The sequence below is a fragment of the Synchytrium microbalum genome (genome assembly GCF_006535985.1).
Source record: "Synchytrium microbalum strain JEL517 chromosome Unknown SmJEL517_scf0039, whole genome shotgun sequence".
Classification (NCBI taxonomy): domain Eukaryota; kingdom Fungi; phylum Chytridiomycota; class Chytridiomycetes; order Synchytriales; family Synchytriaceae; genus Synchytrium; species Synchytrium microbalum.
In genome coordinates, this window is record NW_022158388.1 from 62620 (window position 1) to 82409 (window position 19790).

Genomic DNA, 19790 nt, shown 5'->3' on the forward strand with positions numbered 1-19790 from the left:
GGTGGTATTCTTTGATCAACAATATTGCTGAGGTCATTATTCATTCGTTGCAAGACTACGGGACGTGTTAGTTAGCCACCAGCTAACCAGAGTAATTTTCAGAGTATTAAAGTGACGTTTCTCTTTTCTAATTGACGCGTGTCCATATCAAAATGTTATATTCGTCACCACATTCTTTTCATCAATCAAGCCAACAAGAACGGTGTGAAATCAATTTTACTCACAAACTTGAAACAGTCCTTTAAAAGGAGAGCACAAGAGTCGATATACACAAGGCCTTGCTATACCCTGCGACTCGGAGTCCCTTTTTCTAGTAACGTATAATGTCCTGTCCTCATTTGGTATGAAACAAAGGAGGGAATCTTGGAAATTTCTTTTGAGCCCAAAAGTGAAGCTACTTTAATAACAAACACTCTTTCAAATCAGGCTCCTACTACTCCTGGCAGTGACCCTTGCTCTAGTCCAGAGCCCCAGTCTGAGAAAAAACGGCTGCCATTGTCATCATCATCCTTGGAGTCTTGTTCATCACCAAGCAAACCATCGAGAAGGTCAAAGAGACTGGCCGCCAAAACTGTCGATTCTAGTAGCTCTGTATACCAACAATCTGGATTCTGTCCTGCTCCTGAGGTAAGCTCTACTTGGGACAAAGAGTCACTCTTCAACCGCTTCGTAGCCAAATGGCTATGGAGACAGAAGTGCCATACACACACACACACACACACACACACACAAGCAATGAATGGAAATAAGGGAGAGGACATCAGATTCAAAAGGAATACCGTGTCGCTTTCTATTTTCAAACACTCTAAAGAATTCATGTGACACGGGTTTCCCCCATTGTTTCGAAAAAGTTCGAGAAACCATAAATGTGACAAAAACACTGGATATCTAACAACAAACCTTCATCCTAATATCTAGATATTACTACACATATTCTCATACTTTCCCCAATGGCAAGACACGACTTCACTACTAGCCTGCTTATGTGTTTCAAAACAATGGAAGGAATTAGCTGCTCCCTTCTTATACAGGCACGCATGGACTCGCAGGGTTCTGGCTCGAACAGCCCTTCCCCAATTCAAACAAACGGCGGTAGACTGGCCACGCTTATGTCTCCTAGTCCTCGCAGGTCTCAAATCTAGTGCCTCGGCATGCCTAGGCGCTCCACGATTATTCTATGTAGAAGTCCCAGAAGCCAATGAATCAGTTGACGAAGATGAAGGTGCCGCTTGGGTGAATGTAGATGCCATTGCATCAAAGGCAATGGATCGTATAGAAGACGGTATTCGAAATCACCCAAACCCAGAGGATCCGAAATGGGAATCTATACTAGCTTGTACAATGGATTTCAGAGATTTTATACGTGATGCTGCCAATCTGCCTCATTCCAGTTCATCTACTACGACTCTGGCTACCGTTGCTGAACTTGAAGGGTGTGCTGAAGGAGCATCAAGTAATACATTCCCAACTATTGGTAATAACTACAACAATAATAGTAATAATTATAATAGTGGCAGCAGTAGTAGTAATGGTACTGCAGCAGCACGAGAGCCCACAACACCTACAACATCAGATGGCCGATTCGGGTTTGGAAGTACACCACCACCACCATTAGCTCCACCACTTGTATCATATGCTTTTGCTAGAAGACGACTCGCTGCAGGACAAGATCCTGCTCGTATTCCTGTACTTGTAAAATGGTCTGAGAAATGGGATGTAGGTACTTACTTTGTATGGGCTGATCTCAGTGCTGGTCGAGGTGCTGTGCTCTTGCGTTGTAAACCTACTGATGATGGACGAGTGATTGTATGGGATGCTTGCACGTTTGGCACTTGTAACAAGTGTCATTGTCGATTGCCAAAGATTCAGTCTTGTGCTCAATGGTAAGACTTACTTTGAGATGGAAGTACGGCTTTTTGCCGCTAACCCTTGTTGTTCGTCATAGTCGTATTGCCCAGTATTGCTCTCGTGAATGTCAAAGAGAAGATTGGTTCAACGTTCATAAAAAGGAGTGCCTTTCTCTTGCATATACGCCAGTGATTCCAGACGGAGGCTCAGATTTCGAGATGTAGTGTAGTAATCCAAGAATATGAGGTTAAAAGAATGATATAGATATTACAAATCAACAATAACGCAAAACACGTTGTACTAGTATTCATATTATTTATAACATAAACACTTTCGCATCGACGAGTAAAGAGAAGAGTCTCTGCGTAGTTGTAATCGACAAAAATCGATGTTGCTCTTGTTGAGGTAACGATGCAAAGAAACCCAAGTGTACCAGTACGGATTGTGTTTCAACAAGCAGGACAATTCTAGACCTGATTTACGGCCGAAGAAAGCACCATCACGAAACTCGACCCGAGACAAGCACCAGAGGTAAAAGACAAGACTAGGATTTATTCAAGAAATCACATTTTCAAAGTCTTGCAACAGCCTCATTCCCACTCAACGAAATGATAAACCCGGAATCTGCAGGCACTTTATTTGCCAAGAAAGCCTGGTAGGCACCAATTATTGCATCGGGAGTATCAAGGTACTTGATCTTCACCCACTGGCCCTTCCTTACGTCTTCAACCATTTCCTGCCATAGAACGTTGATGCGTCTGTTGAAAGACACGAGTGTGAGTAAGTTGCAAAGAATTGCTGAGAAGGCAGCATTCGAACAATGGATTGTCGTTATTTTTTTCACCTGGTAACTTCTGCAGCACCCAATTCAGCGGTACGTTTTTGCATGATACCTGGAGCAAAGAAGAGTCCTTCGTTGAATTTGATTTTGGGGGCAGTTGTTGTCGGGGGTCTTGGAACTGCGACAAGGAAGATTCGAGTGGGATGTGTGGTCAAGGCTGAAACACCAACAAGCAAAAAACAATGTAGGGGGAAGTTTACATACCACCGCCCATCTCTCGTGGGGCATTAGTCTTGGTCTCAGTTACATGCGTGATTCCAACGTTTGAAATCAACAAGAGTCTAGCAGAGCCACAAAATGAGACAAGGACTAGAAACGATGGACCTTTTACGCCACCTCATTACACATATACATACTTTTCAGGTCCGTAATGCTTCTTTAAGCGTATTCTAAGGAAAGAAGGAGCGTACAGAACAACTCATCCTGTTGCAACCAAGAACGATTCACACTTACTGCATCTCCCGAGTACCAGCCATATCAATCATAGCAACAGACACATTCTTGTCTAGCCCGGTCTCAATGTCTTCGTATAGGACTACGTCAGTGTAGATACCCATCTTTTTAACGTATTCAATGTTTCCTTTTGAGGTTAGACCAATGACTCGTTTGTTTTTGTGGTGGCGGGCCATTATTGCTGCAACACCGTATGCGCTGACATTTTCAGTAGAATGTGTTAGCATGTTTGAGACGGTTGCTTGTGATGTGTCCGGTACATACGTCTTTGAAGAAGCCGAGGTCAACAAGACAGCATCAGCACCAAAGAATTTATTCTCTACGAGATAGTCCACGAGCCAAAACGAGGTGGACCAGCTAATGATAGCGATAGTTTAACGATGACTTCCTAAACTTGGTGCCAATGATAAAAAACACATACAGAGGCTTCACAACGGGAGTCAGATCCTCAGTTTCCTTGACGAATGAAGGATCGTTTGCCATTCTTCGGTATGTGAGGTATGCAGCTCGATCGGTTGGTAGATCTGGACGGTGTAAGGCTACCATTGTGTCGGTGATGACTCCGGGCTCACAGATCAGGTGGGAGGACATTGGACAGAATCTGTAACATGGAAAAATTCAGTTCTTCAGTCAAATCTCAATTCCCGGACAAAACACAAAACATCGAGAGGCACAAACTGCGTCTTGCTGAGAGAGACAAAGAGCGCCTACCCATATAGCATCTCGCCGACTTTAATGGCATCGTTCTTGCTGGCGATGGTTCTAAGGTATCCCCAAACAGGGGTCTTGCCATACTTGGACTGTTCATGCTTGAAGAACTCAAAGTACTTGAATGTCTTGCCTATAATGAAATATCAGACAATGTCAGTATTGTGAGGATCAGCCGAATTCCATGAAAAAGTACGGGGATCGTGATGTCATGATATTGTCCAACACTATCAGCAATTTCAATTCCCATTCAAAAACCAGCCAGCAATCCACATACCAGTTAGAGCGTATGTGACATTGTTAGCTGTAAGTGCCTAAAAGTCATTCCCTCGATTAGAAAGCAGAACGTGCTGTTCAACAAAGAATCTAGTCGACCAACGTACAGCTTTTTCAATCTTTAGCAAGATTTGGCCGGGCTTCAGCTCTGGTATGGGAGTAGCCACACATGTGATCTTGCTGGCGTCGTCTTGTAGGACGAGAATCTCAGTGTTATGGGACATCGTTTGCAAGTATCTTGGTAAAAACGGATGAACAAGTACACGAAAGGTGCTGAGAAAGGCAAATAACGCCACCACAGTGACGTGGGAGAGTCTTCATCGTGTTATATTAATTCTCGAGTCTACTTTTGACTAATTTAGAGCACACCGATCGCTACTTTGAATGACGCGTACAGCTAACCGATATACCATGGCGAGTTCTGAGCTCCCAGGCTGAGCTCTTTGTACATCTTTGATATAGCACTGTTCCAAAACTCATGCTGTTGGAGCTTTTGGAGCTGTTGCAATGACTACTGGCAGGGTTTCGACAGACTTGTACCATGCAGCTGCAAATAATTCGAACAAATGTGAGGATTGGCATTCTTACAAAACATCACCTACAACCGCTTCACACACCTAATTTTGGATGTGTATCCCTCCAAGCGGCTCCCAACCTGAAATCAAACACACCCAAAGCACATACAAAAGCAATTTCTCCAATGGTGGCCAAAGATGAAGCCATGTCTGGGACTTCAGCTTCCATCGCGTCAAAAGCAGCCGTGATTTTACGTGTCTGTCCCTCAGCCCAATTCGGCCATTGTTTTTCTACTGGTCGAACTATCAAAAACAAAGACTTTAAAAACCAAAAGACGAACGTGAAAAGCAAGTACGAAACGAAGAACTCGATTGCTTTGCAGCTTACGGCCCTCGAATCTCAAAAGTGTGCCAGCTTCACAGAGTCCATCGGCAAGAGCTTCGCGTTTCTTGGCTAGGAACTGTGCTTTGATATCGGTAGGGATGATCCCTTTAGCTGGTTTCAGTGCAGCGAGATACTGCACAATGACACGCGAATCAAAGAGGACTGTTCCATCTTCTAATATCAAAGTAGGGATCTGCGGTTTGGACAGAATGAGGACGGTAATGTCAGCAATTTCCGGTAGGTGAAGAAATCTGAACGACAACGAGGTCCAGACTTTTCCTAACGGATTTCCGGCACCTTGTACACTGCTTGAGCCTGGATTCACTTCATGTGGAACCTAGCAATTAAACAATTTCATTAGTTTCAATGTGATCATGACAAGCCTCATCAAATGTCGAATTGTGAGGCGATGCAAGCGTTGTAGTCTCGTCAAAGCACATAGGTCAGAGTAGAATCATCGCAAGACTTACAACGGCCACTGTTATGATCTCCAGATCCTCAAAGAGCCCAACTTCACGAGCAACAATCACCACCTAGTTTTTTGTTCAGTTTTTGGGCATTGATGTAATATGTTTCCGCTAGCTCTAACCTTGCGAACGAATGGCGATGTGGGAGAGTAATACAGTTTCATCTTTCTTCTTAGAGCGATTGCCTGTCTGGGATGGGCTGTCGTTCGTTTTTCGTAAAGGGTGAGAATAAACTGCGCGAAGTAGCTTCCAAAAAAGCGTCAGTGAAGCTTGCAAGAAAATGGCGAAGATAGCAATCGGGATGTACGAGTCGTGTGAATACACGTGTTTTCTGGCACTGTCTGATAAGTAGAGACGAAACTGATGGCTAGGATTGAATCACGAAAAACACCACATATAGCTAACTAGTATATTCGACGAATTCTGGGCGTTTGAACATCCTCCATCCCACAGAACCGCAAAAATTATACTTTTGGTGCGGTTTCAGTGACGACTGGCAAATTTTCAACAGTCTTGTACCAGGCAGCTATCAAGAATCCGAAAATGGTCAGGATTCAGGATTCTTACTTACAAGACATGTAAAACCTTCACTCACCTAATTTTGGGTGCGTGTCCCTCCAAGCGGGCCCCATTCTGAAATCATACCATCCTAAAGCACAAACAAACGCAATCTCTCCAATCGTTGCCAGAGACGACGCCATGTCAGGAACTTCAGCTTCCATAGCGTCAAAAACAGCAGTGAGTTTGCGTGTTTGTCCTTCAACCCAATTTGGCCATTGCTTTTCTATCGGTCGAACTAGCAAAAAAAGGGTTAGCTCCAGCATCAGTATACAAACTTCCACTCGGTCGTTTTGGAAACAGATAGAGTAGTAAGAGTTGTTAGGACTTACCACCCTCATACCGCACGAGTATGCCAGCGTCACATAGTCCATCTGCCATAGCTTCACGCTTCTTGGCTCGGAACTGCTCTTTGATGTCAGTGGGTATAATGCCTTTAGCTGGTTTGAGTGCAGCGAGATACTGAACAATGACACGAGAATCGAAGAGTGCTGTTCCGTCTTCTATAATCAATGTAGGAATCTTGACACGAAGAAGAGAAGGCGATTAGTCGAGGTATGTGTAAAGTTGACGCGTCAAGAAACATAGTCCTGACCTTCCCCAAAGGATTTCCAGCACCTTGCACACTGCTTGTACCTGGATTCACTTCATATGGAGCCTAGCAAAGAAAACGCATTCAGCATTTCGTGGTTCATGATAAGTTGGTCAAAATAAGTCTATGCGAAATGATAGAGCCAACATCGATACACGTCAAATATGCAATTGCGTGGAGACGCAACCAGCATCATAAATTGTACGTAGTTTTAAGACTTACAACAGCCACAGGTATTAGCTCCAACTCCTCAAACAGTCCAACTTCACGAGCAACAATCACAACCTGGTTTTCGATGTCAGTTTGGGCCGTTATTGAAATATGTTTGAGCAAGCTCTCACCTTGCGAACGAATGGCGATGTGGGAGAGTAATATAACTTCATCTTGTCTCTTAGACCGATTGCCTGTCTGGGATGTATATTGCTTGGTTTTTACAAATGCAAGAAATTTGAAATGGGTCAAGCTTCACGAGATGGTATGAAAGCTTGAGGGATCTTCGTGAATACAGCAATACGGATATAAGAGTCGCGTGAATACACGTTAAAAGATGCCTTTGAGAGAACTTTGGACGTGAAGTTGTCGTGTATGACCCTTGTTTGTTATTGGCTGAAAGCCTAACCGATTGAAACAGGAATCTCAAGACTAGAGCCTATTGGAGGTATGGTTCTTACTCTCCGTATATGTTTTGTTTGTACCTGATCTGCTGTATCGCTGTATCTAGCGTTTTGATTGGCAAAGACTGTCACAGTCGTATGCAAGACTAATATTGATCCACTGTACATAGCTCAAATTCTGGATTTTTACACCATGAGTGCCGACCAGACCTACCTGATGGGCCCTACGGCTGTGCATCTCTTCAACATACCTCTAGGCATCAACAGTCCCAAACATCCACTAAACTTACTGCCTCAATCATGCTGGATCCACTACATTGCAGACTGTGAATGGACTGTCCTCACCTCATCGAAAAAGGCCGAACCTGGAAAGGAAGGAAAACCATGGTCATGCATCGCAATCGTCGAATACACGACCCAACAAAACCTGGACTCGTACATCCTCGATCTACACAACCGAGGAATTCCATGTCATTCAATAGGCTGTAGGCCTCGTAAGATTGACTTGCCCGGTACTGCCAAAGTGCTTTCTTTAGCAGGGTATATGGCATTTAGGGCGTTATACCAACCTCTGATTCGCTACTCGTTGTTTACTGGTGCTATCAAGGTGCCATCAGTTGAAGATATGGTGGCTCGTAATACAAATTCAAAGGACGGAGGTGGCGCTACAGAGCATGAGATTCGGTCGATACATAACATGATACGCAATTTCATGTTGAAGAATCCCAGAGCTCATGAGACAGTTGGAATGTAAGGGATGTTTCGAGAATTTGTTTGATTAAAGGTGTCTAACGTACACTTGTCTCGCGTGCTAGGGTGAACTTTTTAAAGTTCACGGATGCAGTAGGTGCTGCTAGTTATGACGAGTATAGTAAACGGGTCGTTCCGATTGCACTGAAGCGTGGATCCTGGCCTATTTTCGTTGCATTCGATTGTGGTATGTACTGTCGTTCGTTGGTTGCCATGTAGCAAGATAGAATGAGTTACGCTAGGAACCCTGCATTGAAATCTGCAAAAGCAAGTAATGTACCTCTCTCACGTATCTAGTCGACTACTCTGTTGATAATGGGAAGGTTATCAGTCAAAAATCATACTGGGATGAAATTGCAGTAGGTGTTGTGAGTTTTGATCAAAGGTCTTGTTATGGCTGACTTTGTTCTCGTCGCGTCCAATTAGACCATGCAGTATGCGGCCACGTTCGTATTCGCCGAAATGGCAACTTCAGCAGACATGAAACGAATATCCAAGTATCGTAAGGCTGGACTAGAAGATACGGTCGTGATTGCGACATTCAAACGCGAAAAGTTGCTTGGTAGACCCGCTGCTGCCAAACTTTAGCGCGCGTGGATGTAATTGAATGAGATTGTCTGTTGTAATAGTGAAATATAATTCTGTGACTTTGTAATCTGTCTTTCCTCGCCAAACCTTAACCCTTATATAAAATCGTACGCAAACAAGAACCATCAACACAGACAAGGACCGAAGATGGGTCAAAAGGAAGCCAATCCTCCAAAAGACATCATGAGCAAGGCCAGCAACACTATAAAGCAGGCTGAAGAAGACGTAAAGGACAAGATCAACAACACCTTGGAAAAGATGGAACAAAAGATCGGACATGTGAAGGATAAAGTACTTTCTCGTGTCAGTATTCATTCAGAAGGCCACTCAGAAGGTGAGTTTATATGAGCGTACGGTCTTGGTTGTTGGAAGCTCGTCAAGATCACAAACTGACATTTAACACGTACATGTAGCAGACAAGACGACTCCTGAAGCCAAGAAGGACGCTGAACTCGAGGGACTCCATAAAGAGTATCACAAGGAAGTCAAAAAGAGCAAGTTGTGAATAAAGTAGTGAAATAGTGCTGCCAACATATATCTTGTATTTCTCGTTATGCTCACTTGAAATCAAACAATAAAAGCAATTTCTAGTTAAGCTGGCACTTATTCCTTCTTTTCTGCAGCTGGGTCTTTGGATGTCATTGATTTCATAATCCACTAAGAGCAAAAGCAAAATAGGGCGTTAGTTCATACGGTATACGCAATAGCATGGTCATTCTTACAGCACGACTAGCAGCAGCTCCAGCCTCCATCTCCTCTTCGGTTGGTGGGTTGTATATTCTGCTTGGATCCGGAACATTTGCTCCTTTCTTAAACGTCGGTCGTTCTTTTACCTCTTCCATCCATCGTTGCAAGTTTGGTAGACCGTCGACTGAGACGCCAGCGAAACTAGTGTGGAAAAACGTTTTTGGTATCCTCCACTGATGTCGTGACAATCGAAACATCTTACAAGTGAGACAAGACCCAGCTAGCATTTGCAATATCTGCGATGGTATAGTCATCACCAGCGAGCCAGTGTTTGCCTACAAGCCCACGTTCGAGAACTGTGTAGAGACGACGTGTTTCGTCTTGGTAACGCTATGAGATGAAAGAATCATTCAGCGAATGAAGTGATACATTTTCCCCTACATCATGCGTATTAAAAATTGACGTACCTTGATGGCATATGGGATCTTTTCAGGAGCTATAGTCCGTGCAATCGTGTTAAGAGTAGGATATTTCTTTTAAGTGACAGTATTTGGTAACTAACCGTATCGAGAGACTAAACAGAAAAGAGAGTGTGAAAAAAAAGGACTTATACCATGAGTCATGCATAATACCCACAATGATTTGCTTGTCCTTGCATAGGTCCAACGCCACCCTAATTGGCGGTGTTACAAAATACAGTTTTCCATCCAACAACGCGTGAATCCACAAGACATACCATTTGAAAATACAACCATTGTATAGCTACTGATCTCTTCAATGGATCTGCAGGCAAGAGCTTGTGTTCGGGATCATGGTTGTCAGCGAGATATTGAAGAATGGCACCAGACTAAGGATGAGAGCCAAAAACCATGTCAGTATAGACATTGATATGGATGCTCATTGACGAGTGCGATACCTCGAAAACGGCAAAGTCGCCTCCAGGAGCCGTGTGATCAACAAGAGCTGGGATACGTCCGTTTGGGCTGGCAAAAGGTGGTGGTCAAAGCATTGGACTTGACTGAAAAAACATGACGCAACATACTTGATTTTTAAAAACCATTCTTCTTTCTAGCAATTTCGAAAAGATCATCGTTACTTTTCAATTAGGCGAAAACTACCAAACCCATTCAAGCTTACTTGTTCATTGGTGCTGAAGTTGATCTTGTACGTCTTGTAAGTCAGTCCAAGCTCTTCTAGAGCAGCGGATACCTCTAATACACGTACGATTTAGATTCGACTCGAAATGATGGGTGATCGTCTAGGCTTTCAAGGCCAACATTGACAAAGTTTACGGCATTTAAATGTTGCCATAAGCTCAACCACCAGAACCTCGCTCAACAGCGAGAGAATGTCTCTGCGAAGACATGTAGAATACGTACTTATACCGTTGGGCGTGCCCACGGTGTAGAGGGTGAATGGTGGATCTGCAGCGACCATTGCGGATGTGCGAAGGTTGTTGAGCTGTAAAGTTTGGCGAAAGAGGAGCCTTGACGAGAGGAAGATGGGCTTTGAAGATAGTAGAATGATGAGGATTTATATGTCCAGAGACGTCTTCTTTCTGATGCTGAAGCTTTGTGGGAATTTGGGCGAGTGTAACGTCGACTGGTCAGTTTGTCATCCAAGGGACACCACATTCAGCTGTGAATGGAAGAATAAAAATTCTGAAAAACGACGTGTACGGACGCTTTACATTATCGACCTGCTCTACTAAACTACTGAACACGAACGACATGTGTCATGAAAACCGCTGAGCGAAAATACTCGTGATTTAGACGTGCAACCGTGATTTATCAGTTCCCCAATACAGTCGTTCCAGTCTATAACTTATCATTTTTCTTGTCATCTACAGCCTCCTTTTTGTTTGAATTCAGCACCCACTAAAAGACATGGAGTACAGTTAGTGACGTGGATACTCACAGCAATGCTCCCAGTACATAGCATCAGTAAGAACTTACAGCACGAGCCTCAGCGGCAGTCTTTTCCGCTTCCTCTTCAGTTGGAGGAGGCTTGTAGATTGGTGAAGGGTCAGGCACATTAGCACCACGTTTGAACGAAGGTCGTTCTTTAACTTCTGCCATCCAGCGCTGGAGGTTTGGAAGGCCGTCGACGGATACACCGGCAAACCTGAGATAACGTGAGACCAATTATTATGACGGTCACATCACGTAACCAATGACAAGAGGCAGGCCTTACGTATGGAAGAGCACCCATGACGCATTTGCTATATCAGCAACTGTGAAATCATCTCCCGCCAACCAGGGTTTGCCCACCAGCCCACGTTCTAGAACCGTGTAGAGTCGTCGGGTCTCGTCGTGATATCTCTGGTAAAGGGAGATCAAGTCAGAAACAAGGAAGAAGATACAGACCAAGCTGCGTGCAGACATACCTTTATTGCGTATTCAATCTTTTCAGTGGCTATTGTTGAATAAAATCACAATTGTTATCTCGCATGAGCGGTTTGCTGTGATTAGTCTTACCGAAACGATGGAAATGTGACGCTTGGCCCTATCATTAGACCTCGTATTAGTATGCATTTCTCGGATGATACAAAGAAGAAATCCTAACCTGCATGGGTCCAATTCCTCCCTATAAATTCGTATCGTTAAAGATAAGTTTTGAGGAAGGAGTATCAGGTACTTACCATTTGAAAGTACAACCATTGTATAGCTACTGATCTTTTTAAAGGATCAGCGGGCAGGAGCTTGTTGTCGGGGTCATAGTTATCGGCAAGGTATTGGAGAATGGCACCAGACTATGAGTGTGGTAGAAATCAATGCGCCATCCTTTATGTTCGAATGAAGAAAAAAGAAGCGCCGTACTTCAAAAACCGAAAAGTCTCCTCCAGGAGCTGAGTGGTCAACAAGTGCTGGGATTCTCCCGTTAGGGCTATGTTAAAGGTCAGTAAGGAAGATTCCACACAGAGAAACACCAGTTGACCGTACTTGATTTTCAAAAACCATTCTTCTTTCTATATTCGGTTCCAAAAACATGTGTCAGACCTCGTTCGCGATCCTCGAAGCTGCACATTACTGCGACAAACCTGTTCGTTCTTTGAAAAGTCGATTTTGTAAACCTTGTAAGGAAGACCTAGTTCTTCCAACGCGGCAGAGGCCTCTAATTTTAGCAAGGAGCTCTGATTAGCGTAAAGTGAAATCAGCTTGGGAGCTAAAAGACCCGGATGTAACCGAAACCACAAGAGGATTTCGCTAGTTCCCATCCATCACTCCATTCAAACGAACTAGATCAAAAGTACTTACTGATGCCGTTTGGAGTGCCAACAGTATACAATGTGAATTTCGGTTCCGAGTGTGCCATTCTTGCTGCTAGTTGATGTGTTGCTGCTGTTGTTAAACTCCTGAATGAATGCAGCCGTCTATACAAAAAGTAGGGACTAATTCTTGATACGGGGATGGTAGAGCTAGTTGGAACTTGTTAAACGGTTGCTTTCGTGTGTTGTAGTGCTTTGCGGCGAAAGTTCAATTGATTTTCATTTCAGTGCATTTGTCATGCGATCGTGCTTACCAAATGTAATGGGTACGAGCTCTAGCAACAAAATTCGGTTCTTTTCCTTGCTAGATTTGGGTTCTGGTGCACATGTATTATACAAACGTTGCGTTGGTCTTGCCTTGGTGTCTACCAACGTTTGCAAACGATTCCAAACTTTACAAACTTTTAATCTAGTAGAGATGTGCTATCATATTTGACAAAAATAAAACCACCAACGATTTTAGAATCTCATCTCGTTTTACATGCTTCGAATAGGAATCTTCTTGGATGATACATTGACGGTCTTCTTCTTCAAGTGGATGACAAGCACTCCATTTTGAGAGTATGCGTCAGGTTCTGTTTCACTGTCAACACCTACGACACACACGTCAATGTCTTTTTTCCGCCAACCACCAACTTCTTCAGAAGGATTGTTATGCTTACCTGCTGGTAGAACAATGATTCGTTTGAATGTACCACCACCACGTTCCTTGAGCCAGTACTTTTCATTGCCAGTGCCAGTGAGTTGCAATTGAGCTAAAAACCGCCAGTTTGAATTATCCCTACAAGATTTGGAGTACCATCACCACCATGATGAATGCTTCACATACCTGTATAATCAGCATCATTACGCACACCCTCAATAACTAACACATTTTCCACATCGCGCAACTCAACATGCACATTGTTGCTGTTGACACCTGGCAAATCCATCAATACCAAGACTCGGTCCTATCACCCAAACATCAGACTCCCATTACTTTTATTTGAAACGAACGGCATGTACTCTTTACCGTATCTTCAATAATATCCAACAAGGGCAACCATTCAGTTTGCAGTTCATTGCTTTGACGGTTTTCGGTAGCCTGGCGTCCATGAGACGGGTTGCGATGACTTCCAAATGCACTGCTCATTTGGTCTTGCATGTTGAATAGGAAGCGTTCGAAATGGTTTTCAATCTAGTGGAGCGATCGGTCAGTTTGATGTTGAGTTTGGAAGTGCGTTTTCGAAGGACTTGCATTGCTCAAAGTATCTGGGAGACTCGAGATTGCTGGTCTGGGTTGAGGCCTTGGAGGGTTGGTAGTTGTTTGCATCTTGTTGATTGTTTTTGTTTGGATCTGTTTTGGGTGTTGTGTTTTCACAAGGGTGTGAAGAAGGGTTGATTTGACGGCAGCAAGAATCACGTCGCGTCTTGAACGACCCAGAGATCTCTGAAGCGAAAAGCAACGACCATGTTCTACACTTCAATACGGAACAAGACGTGAGAAACTCAAATCAAAACGGCGCGACGACTAACTTCAAGAGGTGTTGAGAAATCAGTCATTGTATTCAGACATAGTACAAACAAGCCTTCAGCAAACTACAAATTTTCAGGTAAAAAGCTCCAACAACACTACACAAACTGGTAACAGTTCCATTTCAGTTTAAAGCTTGGCGGAAGCAGAGGCCTGAACACCCTCAGGGCGGCGTTTGTAGATGGATCTATATACAAAACAAACATTCTTGATTGAGACTGCCATTCATTTCAGTCGACAACAGAGTGACAGTTAGAGGTTACCTGACGACATGGTCAGAGCTCAAAATTCGTCGAACCATTGGCTCGAAGAAGGATAGTGGCTTGCTCTTGTATTTGGGGTCAAAAGCTTGTTGATCGTATTCTAATGTGTGCAAAAACCAAAAAAAATTCAGAATAATCCAGAAGTAGGCACGACTCTCGAGACTTACTGAAACAGAATTCAACAGTCTTCAAGTAGAATGGGTGGTCCTTGTACTTGTCACGCATGTTGCGGTCAAGACCAAGGTAGTGGAAGAAGTAGTAGCCTTGGAATTCACCGTGTTTCTAGATTACGAAGGAACATTAGTGATTTGGAAAAGACATCAAACAGCTTTCTTTGCTAAAAGACACAAATAGTAGTTTACCTCAACTATGAACAGGTTTTCCTCGCTGACAAAAGGCTTCAAGATGGCAGCAGCAATGTCAGGGTGGTTGAATGATCCAAGGGTGTCACCGATATCGTGCAAGAGAGCACAGACAACGTATTCTTCATCTTTGCCGTCTTCCCAGGCACGGGTAGCAGTCTGCAAGCTGTGTTCGAGACGGTCGACTGGGAATCCACCGTAATCTCCCTCTAGGAGAGCCAAGTGGGCCAAAACACGGTCGGGGAGTTTGGCACTGAATGGAGCAGAGTGTGCGGCGATTGCAGCCCAGTCTGCTTCCTACATGATATGAATTATTTAGGTTAGCGAGTCGTCGTTGGTTCGTAAATTGATACGGTTGAAGTAGATCAGGTCAATGTGCAACAATCAACATTTGTAGCATGATTGAGAAAATGTTCCAGGTAATATGAAGCGGCAATCATAAATAGTCAAGGGTCTCCAGTAAATTGTGACGACACCGTTCAAATCAGTAAAGTCATGACAAACGTCATCAAGTCAATTGAATGTAGCACAATTGCAATTGTGAGGATTTGGAGTACTTACAGTGCCTTCAACCACTATGAAAGGGACAGAATATCAGTACCATGGTTTAGAATATCAGTATAATCCGATTAGAATCCAGTCTTCATCTGCGCAATGACAATTGCAACGGATCCACGTTTTGCACACAAAGTAAAGGATACCATGAACTGTTGCAAGTACAAGGAACGCAGACTTACTAGAATTAAAAGTAGCTTGTTTCTTAACTTCAGCCATTTTACTTGTTTCTTATGAATTTGGTTGCTAGGATATGTAGTTGGTTGAAGGGAGAATGGTGAACACAATCATTAACGCGAAATAGATGTTCAACATGTCTCAAGCAAGTCTTCTAGCACTCTCAGATACATCAGATATATGCTATAACGCCAAAAAAGAGGAGCGATCGCCACGCGAAACACTGCGAAATTTCGTGTCAACGTGGGAACGTTTGGCACAAATACTCTGAGAAAGACCTTAGACGGACAACCCAACTAGATCGCAAGATTGTGTGGACTTGTAAGGGTGTCCATATGAATAAAGAACGTGATGCGCTGGATGGTGACCTATCTGTGTCAAAGGAATCACACCAAGATATAGTAGCCAACTGTGCAAATGTAAGCTAGTCCGTGCAAGTTTGATTTACCCGCTATCTTGATATTAATCGCACTATCTCGTAGCCATTCGATGCGTCACATTCAACTCCGACTCCTATTCCACCGCCATCTGCATCATCAACATCAACGTTGATTGCCCTCGAGAACGAGCCGATAAGTGGCAAAGCAGACACAAGCAGCAACGAACTATCACCATCCGCTTCAAAACTGGAACGGACACGTGTATTAATCATCATTGGTGTCCTCATACTTGTCAACGTTGTGCTTTGGATCACGTCAATAGCACTATCATCCATATTCAGCACTCTGCTCGTATCGAATCTTCTTTTGGCGTATACGCTTGGCTTACGGCATGCATTAGAGTGAGTGGTTTGCAAGCTTCGCTCGTGTTTTGGTTGAAACTGAACCTTGCTGTAGAACTCAAGCTGACTTTCAAACATATCAAGTGCCGACCACATTACAGCTATAGACAATGTGACTCGAAAACTACTAGATGATGGAATAAGACCAATGCTTGTTGGCTTCTATTTCTCATTGGGTCATAGCTCAAGTGAGTGGCAACAGCCAACCACCACATTTCAACAACAATACTTACTTTCTTGCATTACCAGTCGTGGTTGCAGCAACAATCGCGGTGGCAATTACTGCCACTGCTATAGCATCACAATTCGAAAACTTTCAGCAAGTGTCCTCCATTATTGGAACATCGTTCTCTGGCGCTGTATTACTGATTATTGGTCTCATCAACCTGATATCACTGATCTCCATTGCTATGACAATCAAGCGTCATAACGCCGGTTCACGACAAGATGACGTGTTGGAAAAAGTTAGCGTGGATGATGTGATGAAATCAATGGGTGTGTGGTCGAGGGTTCTGAGGCCTGCCTTTCGAGCTGTTGATCAGTCTTGGAAGATGTATATAGTGGTGAGTGGCTTCTGTGGTCTTTGAACTCTGCAGGGTGATATATCTTATAAATTATACCTGACCAACGTTCAATCAGGGTTTGATATTTGGCCTTGGATTTGATACTGCAACCGAGATCACGCTACTGTCACTAGCATCAGTGCAGGCAGCCGCTGGATTTCCGTTACCCTTGATTATATTATACCCATTACTGTTTACGGCTGGTATGGTGCTCGTAGATACACTAGATGGAATATTGATGATGAGGGTGTATTCTGCATCGAATATTGAGCCAGTAAGTTATACTAAGGAGCTGAAATTATTGAATTGAATTGAAATCACGCCAACAATTTCCTCGATAGATGCAAAGACTGTACTTTAGTTTCGCTGTGACTCTCTTTTCAGTAACACTGGCGCTGATCATTGGTATAGTGCAAATATTGAGTGTCATACAGTCAACACAGAATCTTGAAGGTGGATTTTGGGATTTTCTTGGAGGAATACAAGAAAATTTCGGGTTGGTTGGTGCTGGGATTATAGTTGTGTTTATAGTCGTGTTCCTTATCATGTACATATCAAGCAAATGGTCAAGTTGCAGATCACATGAGTCTGTAGAATAGAAGCACCTCGTCATTTTGTAATCTTTTTGCTCTCTTTTTGCGATCCTGTCTTTTGCTTTTGACCAATCACATTGCAGGCGATAAAATTTGAGGACGAACGAAAGAGAGTCCCCCACAACTTGGTGAGCAAAGATCTCAGCTTACGAATTTTTACCAATTCTGAAATCTCAGAGTATTGATCTCATTTCGGTTGCTTAGAATGGCTATTCGGAAATCCACTGATTCCAACATGGTGGTCAACACGACGACTACGAATGGCGGTCAAAACGGGCACGTTGTGAAGACTCCTATAACTCCAAAGTCACCATTACATGCTGCTGCTACCAGTCTGGCTCCTCATACAAAACCACCACCAGTGCCATCAACCGTAAATGTTGCCAAATTGATTCTCGACAATGTCGTTCGCGCATTCCTCACTGGCTATGCGATCAGTGTATTGTAAGTTTATTTCAGCTTTTTTTTATTGACGGGATCTCGACAATTCCAGTCTTGCACCTGCATCGCATCACGGTTGTTTCCCTGTCTTATTTTCACACGACCTTATGACTTTTATCTGGCACAAGTTCTGACAAATACCTTATTTGTATAGACCAACAGTCCTCTCAGCAGCCTTCAACCAGCTCATCCTCCGCAAAAAAGCACCTGCAAAACAAGTCGACCCTCTACACATCCACGTGGGTGGTATCCTAGTCTCAAGTCTCCAGGCACGACTCCCCTGGTTTCTCGTAGTCCTAATCGGTGGCTTCCGAATCTCTGATATACTATTAAACCTAATCAGCACCCGATTCTTCAACAATCATCATGCCATTCATGATGCAGCTGCACCCATGACGCCGTTAACACCTGCACCACCACCACCAGCACCGCAAGTATCAAACACTAGATTAGCATGCACGTTTGTTGCTTCGGCTGGAGCTGCTGGAGCTGCGTTGCTTGTGATTCCACCGGAAAGGAGGACGGATTTTGCGCTGCTTGCGTGTGTGAGGGCTGCTGATTCGTTTTTAAAGTATAAGAAGAAGCCGATTCTCAATGCGTTGAAGAGGAATGGGGTGCCGGATGTTCTTATTGATAATGGGGATACGTTGTTGTTTGTTACGGCTTGTACGGAGATTATGTGGTCATGGTTTTACCAGTGAGTTGTTGGTCTTCTAGTTGTTTTTCTTGCATCTCGGTCATCGTCTCTCAACACTTTACAAACACTCAACATTTCTAAGCCATTGAATCTAAACTAACATATCGACCCTGCATCATGATAGTCCATATGCACTCCCAAAATCATATGTGAAATGGATTTCAACCATGTCTGAACTAGATCCCATAGTCCATACCATGCTACAGAGAATCTACAGGGGTGAACTAGTATATAATCAAGACGGGCCATACAACAGGGTCTGCATGGACTTTGCCAACAAGCTGGGACTCCCTGAAAGCCTTGGAGATGCTTCAAAGGGGTTTATTAATTGTACGCTGGTGCATCAGGGTGTAGAGGGGTGTGTTAATCATACTGCCAAGAGATGGAGGTGTGGATTTGAAAGGGCTTTCCGAGTAAGTGAATCTCGGTGGAAGAACACAGCTTTTTTTGCATACGCATTTACGCTTACAACTCAACCATGAAACCATTTCTAGTTGTATCTCCCAGTCCATCTACTCCCCGTAATCCTCTTCCACCCATCCCGCTTCTCCAAACCCAAAGAACTCCCCAACACATTATGGAAGATCCTCTTTGGCGCAACCCAATCCTCCGTATTCCTAGCATCATTCATCGCACTAGTCTGGTCTCCCATCTGCTTTTCCCGAAACAATATCATGAAGGGGCGGGATCGTGAATCGTTTGGTATTTTCATGGGATGTTTCTTGAGTGGCTTCTCGCTCCTGCTGGAACGTAAATCTCGACGACGGGAAATCGCACTGTTTGTTGTGCCCAAAGCTATCGAGTCGGCTTGGAGACGTGCGTGGCCGTACAGGGGTTTGGATAATGGGGCTTTGAGACATTCGGATGTTGTTATATTTGCGATTGCTATGGGGTATATATTTACGGGGTATATGCATCTGCAGGGGAGTGTGAGGGCACCGATTAGAGCGTTGATGGGGTGGTTTGTGGGTAAGCCTATTGCGTTATAAAGTGGAGACCGCTTGGCTGGGCCAAGCAATAATAAGTTATCTTTAGATTTTTGTATGAAAACAGGGAGGAGGTTGTGAATTCGTAGATCTTTCAAATATAAGCACCCGTATATATATATGTACACTGTTCGGCAAAGTTTTGTGAGCAGATTTCTGATCTGCAACAAATGACATGTTGCTTTTTGTTTGTAAAGTTTTAAGAAGCGTTCGCATATCCATATTGGCAACCATGAAACAAATTCGAATGTTTGCGTTGTGCTAATGTTAATTCTATTCACATGCGGTGAGGTCGACGAGAATCTACTA

The 19790-nt window shown here is 43.6% G+C and overlaps 7 protein-coding genes across 7 annotated transcripts; 2 read left to right on the forward strand and 5 right to left on the reverse strand.

Annotated features, from left to right (window-relative positions):
• Positions 1-323: 323 nt before the first annotated feature.
• Positions 324-2072, forward strand: SmJEL517_g04951 (uncharacterized protein; the record flags this gene model as incomplete). The annotated part of the gene is made up of 4 exons (XM_031170879.1): positions 324-341; positions 427-627; positions 919-1883; positions 1946-2072. 4 exons carry the CDS (start codon positions 324-326, stop codon positions 2070-2072), a joined length of 1311 nt encoding a protein of 436 aa, XP_031023118.1.
• Positions 2073-4602: 2530 nt separating this feature from the next.
• Positions 4603-5657, reverse strand: SmJEL517_g04952 (uncharacterized protein; the record flags this gene model as incomplete). The annotated part of the gene is made up of 5 exons (XM_031170880.1): positions 4603-4673; positions 4744-4944; positions 5030-5363; positions 5497-5559; positions 5616-5657. 5 exons carry the CDS (start codon positions 5655-5657, stop codon positions 4603-4605), a joined length of 711 nt encoding a protein of 236 aa, XP_031023121.1.
• A 300-nt stretch (positions 5658-5957) lies between these two features.
• SmJEL517_g04953 (uncharacterized protein) lies at positions 5958-7026 on the reverse strand (the record flags this gene model as incomplete). The annotated part of the gene is made up of 6 exons (XM_031170881.1): positions 5958-6019; positions 6089-6289; positions 6384-6573; positions 6647-6709; positions 6866-6928; positions 6985-7026. 6 exons carry the CDS (start codon positions 7024-7026, stop codon positions 5958-5960), a joined length of 621 nt encoding a protein of 206 aa, XP_031023120.1.
• A 2172-nt stretch (positions 7027-9198) lies between these two features.
• On the reverse strand, positions 9199-10719 carry SmJEL517_g04954 (uncharacterized protein; the record flags this gene model as incomplete). The annotated part of the gene is made up of 11 exons (XM_031170882.1): positions 9199-9252; positions 9318-9483; positions 9545-9672; positions 9750-9778; positions 9845-9856; positions 9919-9955; positions 10019-10129; positions 10199-10265; positions 10325-10350; positions 10420-10493; positions 10662-10719. The coding sequence occupies 11 exons, from the start codon at positions 10717-10719 to the stop codon at positions 9199-9201; spliced, it is 762 nt and encodes a 253-aa protein (XP_031023123.1).
• A 380-nt stretch (positions 10720-11099) lies between these two features.
• On the reverse strand, positions 11100-12597 carry SmJEL517_g04955 (uncharacterized protein; the record flags this gene model as incomplete). The annotated part of the gene is made up of 11 exons (XM_031170883.1): positions 11100-11159; positions 11238-11406; positions 11476-11603; positions 11669-11697; positions 11760-11787; positions 11848-11868; positions 11924-12034; positions 12102-12168; positions 12225-12250; positions 12323-12447; positions 12540-12597. The coding sequence occupies 11 exons, from the start codon at positions 12595-12597 to the stop codon at positions 11100-11102; spliced, it is 822 nt and encodes a 273-aa protein (XP_031023122.1).
• A 1595-nt stretch (positions 12598-14192) lies between these two features.
• On the reverse strand, positions 14193-15462 carry SmJEL517_g04956 (uncharacterized protein; the record flags this gene model as incomplete). The annotated part of the gene is made up of 6 exons (XM_031170884.1): positions 14193-14250; positions 14327-14426; positions 14494-14608; positions 14689-14985; positions 15250-15263; positions 15426-15462. 6 exons carry the CDS (start codon positions 15460-15462, stop codon positions 14193-14195), a joined length of 621 nt encoding a protein of 206 aa, XP_031023125.1.
• A 293-nt stretch (positions 15463-15755) lies between these two features.
• Positions 15756-19484, forward strand: SmJEL517_g04957 (uncharacterized protein; the record flags this gene model as incomplete). Its single annotated transcript, XM_031170885.1, has 10 exons — positions 15756-15839; positions 15903-16201; positions 16286-16389; positions 16451-16764; positions 16841-17038; positions 17106-17311; positions 17562-17801; positions 17953-18495; positions 18620-18908; positions 18990-19484. 10 exons carry the CDS (start codon positions 15756-15758, stop codon positions 19482-19484), a joined length of 2772 nt encoding a protein of 923 aa, XP_031023124.1.
• Positions 19485-19790: the final 306 nt, after the last annotated feature.